Below are 6492 nucleotides of genomic sequence, written 5' to 3'. Positions count from 1 at the left end.
AAAAAAACATTTAGCTCTAAGACTAAGAAATGTAAATAAAGCTCACAATAAACTGTACCATTAAATATTTAAATTTGGTTGAATCTATTATTAACAAAAAATATTATAAAAAAAGGTTTTAATATTTTAATAATAATTACTATTTATTTCCATTAAGAGAAGAGTAAAACATTAATATCTAATGAACAAATAAAAAAATTCACAAATACAAAAATCACTTATCAATAATACCGATATTAAAGAATAATTAATCACGATAACATTTTATATTAATAAATAAACTACAATATATTTTTCTCTCATTTTCTTTATTCTTATGAACCCTCTTAATCATACCATGAGAGATATTATTATTAACAATAAATAGTAACCCTACCTAACATAGATTATATTATATAATTTCTTATTGAGTTATTATATATAGCACTATCCCAATAAAAAATTTCATAGATCGCATCGTTTTATTATATTAGTGATGTTACATACTGTTAGACATATCTGACTTCCTTGGTGTATGGTTTTTTAATACAGAACATCAAGTCCATTAACACTGTTAATTTTTTATTTATTGTAAAAATGCATTATGTTGAAATAAAATTTTGAAATTTTCAACTATTTAATTTGTTATAGTAAAAAATCCATAATACAGTTTAAAATACTAAAAATAATTGTAACATAAAATGCAATTATAATAATTTAAAAAATATTATAATTCTTAGTTAGGTATGAGCTTTTTATTGTATCATAATTAAACGTTGATGATACGCTAAAATATTTAATTTTTGAAACAAAAATTGATTTTATTTTAATAAAAATAATTAAATTAATTTTCAAATTTTTATTTTTATCAATTAATATAAAAATTACAGTTACAATTTTTATATTAACATTCACAATTTCCATTATATATACATAATAATCACGTAGTGTGAAATAGATATTAGATAATATTTATTACACTTTTGGAAATGCTTCAATATTATTAATAATTTCTGTATTTTATATATTAATTTGTTATTAATTTAACGTTAATTTCGATGTATTTCTGTTAAACTATTGCTTTCTTATTGTTTCTATGTAACTTATAAATGATTGTATAACGCCAAAATTAATACCTTTTGTTTTTAGTTTAATATTTTTAAGAAAAATTTTTGCATTGAGTAAACTGTAATATTCTACAGTTTTAAGTTTTTCAGGATTATGAGTTGGTTTTTTTGCTTCTTCAGGGTGTTCCAGACCAAACAAAAACAATGGCTCTATTGCAAAACAATCCAAAGGAACACAAATATCGGTCAGAATAATTTTCAATTCGGATTCTAATTTTAAATAACACTGTTCTTTATAATTTGGAAACTCATCTTCATTTACTGAGCCGTCATTATTTTTTGGAATATAACTAATGAATTCATTGATACTTGATGTAATTTCAACAATATCAGAATCATTTTCTATACATGTAAGCTGAGAAAAATTATTCAATATTAGTAACCATTCTTTTGCAAGATATTCTACGACATTGATGTTTTGGTGTTGAAGGTATACAAAATGTTTCCAAGTCAATCTTAACATAATAACCTTGAAGAAGTTAAAGAACACTACATAATAATCTATAATGGATTTAAAATTCCCACCTGACCAGTTAAGTAAACTAGCTCTTTTGTACATACCCAAAATGATTTTCCACATATAATTACTCCAATTAACTTGTACAAAAAAATTTGTTTGGAAAAGATGTATGCTATTTATATGCTTTACTAATTTTTTGATAAGTATGCTTTTTTTAGTAAATTTTTGTATATTATCTAAATTCAGTAATTTAGGATTATTTATATTTTTTATGAATGTTAATATAAGTTCTATATTATTATACATATTTGAATCTAAAGTTCTCATTGATTCTGTATTTTGATGTTCAAACTCCAATATATCAATATTGAATACATTATTCGTATCACATTTGTTGGCTTCTTGTTGTAAAATTTGCAGAACATAATCATGAGTGTCTTCAATAGTTTTATACCGGCTATCTTCTCTATCTATGTCTTGTTTATTATTTGGTCCAAATACGCTATTTAAATAAAGATTTAATAGCCACAAGGATCCAATATTCATTTTATTTTTTTCATATAATGTACTTATTTGTTTATTGACAATTTCGGCATATCTTTTTACGTTGACTATTGCGATTATCAAATTTAAATCTGTATTTTTTAACATTAGTTGAGTTATTTTCATGTGAGTTAAAGCACTAAATAAGTAAGAGCATTTTAGATATTTAGTCCCCTCAGTTGAACTTGAATGAACTGAATCGTCTGTCTTAACATATATTAGAATACAGAAAATTAAGTATAACTCAATGATAAACGAGATCTTAAAATTTAACATTTTTTTCAAACTTTTGAAATAGTTTACGTTATTTTACTTAAAATGGTTTTTTTACTTATAATATATATATATACTTTTATAAAACATGTGTATAAATTTTTAAAATTCGCAAATATTGATAGTATCTCTCTTGTTGTACTGTTTATATAACTAAAAATAAACCAATAAAGTAACTTTAAGGTGATTTTAACACAGTAATTTAGTAGGGTGAAAATGGGGATTATGGTCCCCCCGCTTCACCCACCCACCATACATTGGTATACATTGTATCTGTATACAGATGTAATGTACGCGTAATGATACTCGTAATGTAACACAAATGCCGCATATACACTTGCAAACGTTGCTTCACCAGCTTCAATGATATGTCTAAAAAACATATTCTTCGAGGTCAACAAGCGTTGGAGCAACACAAGTTAATATGCAGCAAGAATAAACCAATTTTACCCGTTATGCCGGCAGAGGATAATAAGGTCGCTTTTTACGCGTTGTTAAAGACTCAACGGCTACCGTTTGTCATTTACGCTGATTTTGAGGCCTTGCTGGCGTATACCCTTTCGCACCTAAACCAAACCCAACGAGTACACTGATAGTTGGGATAAATGGGACGAAACGGTACTACCACCCCGCGACGCTTTCTATAGTCAGTTGAATGAGTCGAATATCGATGACGACGACTATAGACACGCCACAGAGGTGTGGAATCGTTTCGGTTGCTCAACTCTCGGTGAGTACAGCGACCTATACCTAAAGATTGACGTGCTGTTGTTGGCTGACGTGTTTGAGAACTTTCACGACATCTGTATTACAACATACAATTTGGACCCGGCGCACTATTATACCGCACCGGGTTTTAGCTTCGATTGCATGTTGAAGTACACCAGGGTGAAGCTGAAGCTCTTGAACGACTACGACATGCTACTGATGGTGGAACAGGGCATTCGTGGTGGGCTGGTGCAGGCCGTCAAGCACTATGCCAAGGCCAACAATTCAAAGACACCTGGCGAGTGTATCAAGATTGTAAGTATTATATAAAAGTACAATAATTTAGTGGATTAAAAACATTTAATGTATATAGGCAATAACCTTTACGGTTGGGCTATGAGTCAGCCCATGCCGTACGGAGGCTTCCGGTGGTATGAAGGAGCAAATCCTCTTACCGACCTTCAATTGCTTTCGAACACTGGTAATATGGGGCGTATATATGAAGTAGATGTATCGTATCCAGAAGAGTTGCATGACGAGCACAATGACTTCCCGTTCTTGCCTGGCAACGATGTACCGCCTGGTTCCAAAGAGACCAAACTCATGGCCACTTTGAAACCCAAACAACGGTACGTCGTACACTATGTCAACTTAAAACAGGCGATTGCACACGGACTGCAAGTCGATAAAGTATATACATCGTACCTAGAGCTATTAGCTATGATATTAATATGCTTGTCACACAGGTGCACCGCGTTTTAGAGTTTCAACAAAGCACTTTGTTGAAACCATACATTGAGTTGAACACTGAAATGCGGAAACAGGCGGCAAATGCTTTTGAAATAGCGTTTTTCAAATTAATAAATAATGCCGTCTTTGGTAAGTGCACGCTCAATGCTAAAGCAGTTGTGGGTTATTCGATAAATATTTACATTTTATAGGAAAAACCATGGAGAACATGCGGAAACGCATTTGTATTGAGCTAATCTCCAATCCCGAACGTCTAAACAAGCTCGTAAACCTTCAACGACTGTATCAAATACGGCGAAAGCTTGTGCGCCGTCATAATGGACACAATGATTGTCAAGTTTATCAAACCAATATACGTCGGTTTAGCAGTGCTTGACATTAGCAAGACGCTAATGTACAAGTACTTCTACGACGTATTGAAACCACATTATGGCAGTGCAATCGAATTGGTTTACATGGATACTGGTGAGTACAATCGTACAGTAGAAATATTTTTACAATATTTATATATTTTTAATTTTTCTCAGACTCCTTCATATACCTGCTCAGAGTCAGCGACTTCTACCAGGATTTAGCCGACAGCCCCGATTTACTGGTGTACGTGGACGCATCTAGCCTGCCCAAGGATCACCCTTGCTACTCGACCTCGAGGAAGAAGACGCCTGGTCTGTTTTCAGACGAGACCGGCGGCCTCACCCTCTTTGAGATCGCTGCACTTCGTTCAAAGTGCTATGCATTTGACATGGAAGGCAGCGAACTCATCAAGTCTAAGGGGATCCGCGGACACGTCATCCGCAACCATCTGTCTTTGGACGATTACAAACGATGTTTGTTTGAAAACGATAACGATGGCGACGATGCGTCGAAACGAGAGTTGGCCGGTGAGAATGCCCGTGTAGTCATCGGAACCGTACGTGATGGTGAGATTCCACCGACATTATCACTACCGTACACTCCGTACCGACAGAACGTGTCAATTCGTTCTTTCGAGCACGAGGTACGCACTTTACGTACAACCAAGTTGGCGCTTAACCGTTTCGACGATAAGCGCTACAAGCTCGACAACAGAGTTGACACGCTGGCTTACGGTCATTATGCCATTCCACCGGAAGAAATTTGATCAACATTATTTTTTATAATAGTAATAAGATTGTAAAATTCTTTAAATATCCATATTGACAAATGTAAAATATATTGTATGCTAAATCGTGTAATTGAATTTTATGATAAGGTTTTTTGTAAATATAAGTGTTGTATATATAGTTGTAAATATAGTTTTAAGATTTTTTAATGTAATATTTTACTGAATTAAAATTGTAAATAAATGTAATTTAGAATTCATATTATAATAAATGGTTAATAAATATCTATTTTTATAATTAAAACAAAAATAATTACCCATTTAGTATTTTGATAATACCAGATTATTATACAATAGGTATTAATAACCTATAGTAAGTACTACACGTATTTTAGAAATATTTATTTCTTTTACTATTATCATTAATATATATTTTATTTATGGAAAATATATTGATTGTACGAATACAAATGAGAATATTGCAAAATCATTTTTTGACAATAATAATATTGTCAAAAAATGAGTATGAGTCAATAAAAATTTTAAATATATTTTTTTGACTTTTATCTATTCTTAATACCGTTTTGTAATGCTTAAATGCTATTAAAGTTCGAACATTTTTTTCAATGTTTCTATTTCAGTTATTTATCTTAATTTGGACTAAGAATTATATAAATTTATAAATGCTATTAAGTTACTCTGAACACGCATAGTAAATTCCAAGATTTAAAAATTATATAATGGATCTAATTTGATTTTGTAAAAAATATTTGTATACTACTTTTTTTTGTAAACACTCAAAACTACTTTTTACACTTATTGATGTGTGTATATGGAGCCGCCTCTCCCCATATACTCATTTTAGCGCCTCTCGTTGGCGCCTCATTTACCTCTTATCACATTATAGTTAGAGGAGAGTGTATGTAATGCTTATCAATGAAGCTATTTGATAAAACGTATTTTAGCGCCTCATTTTATACTTGATATAATATTTTACCGCCTCCCTCCGTATACTTGCAAAGATAAAATTACCCTCCACCCTTCTGCCACCAAATTAGATTTTTTATTTCTGTTTCTTTGAATAAATAACGAACCGTATTTCAAATCCCTCCCCGCCCTCTTCAGAAATATCTATAAATCGAGGTCGAACGTAAGAAAACTCCTATTATGTTGTCGTATGTCTTAATCGTGTGGGATTAGTGAAGTATGATATAAGTGCAGGTGTAAAAAATGTGAAATTATCCACACGGTATCCATCTCAACCCGATTTTGTTATGCTGGGAACATCTGTATTCAATTTGAGTTTTATAGATAGAAAATTCATACACATCGGTTGCACATGGATTAACGATCGTTACTCACCAGTGGTAATAATAATAACACAGACTATGTATTTATGGATGGACATCTTAAAGTTTACTGGTTTTTTACATTTAATCGATGAAATGATATCGTTCATGGATGATTCATGTAAATCAAAAATTTATCTAAACACAAATTTCAACATTGTAAAATCTAAATGTTTCTCGAAAAATTATCTGTCGATTTTGGGTAAAGGTATTGAAGAACAT

The 6492-nt window shown here is 31.2% G+C and overlaps 1 protein-coding gene across 1 annotated transcript; it reads left to right on the top strand.

Annotated features, from left to right (window-relative positions):
* The first annotated feature begins 3486 nt into the window (after window positions 1–3486).
* Window positions 3487–4031, top strand: LOC126902013 (uncharacterized). The gene is made up of 2 exons (XM_050679036.1): window positions 3487–3780; window positions 3837–4031. The coding sequence occupies exons 1-2, from the start codon at window positions 3487–3489 to the stop codon at window positions 4029–4031; spliced, it is 489 nt and encodes a 162-aa protein (XP_050534993.1).
* Window positions 4032–6492: the final 2461 nt, after the last annotated feature.

Source organism: Daktulosphaira vitifoliae, unplaced genomic scaffold (genome assembly GCF_025091365.1).
Source record: "Daktulosphaira vitifoliae isolate Bord-2020 unplaced genomic scaffold, ASM2509136v1 Scaffold_3, whole genome shotgun sequence".
Lineage (NCBI taxonomy): Eukaryota > Metazoa > Arthropoda > Insecta > Hemiptera > Phylloxeridae > Daktulosphaira > Daktulosphaira vitifoliae.
This window is presented reverse-complemented; position numbering and strand designations above follow the sequence as displayed.

Coding starts and splice junctions, on each gene's coding strand:
- LOC126902013 (XM_050679036.1), top strand. CDS start 3,487: ATGAGTCAGCCCATGCCGTACGGAGGCTTCCGGTGGTATGAAGGAGCA. Junction 3,781..3,836: donor ACGGACTGCAAGTCGATAAA/GTATATACATCG, acceptor CTTGTCACACAG/GTGCACCGCGTTTTAGAGTT.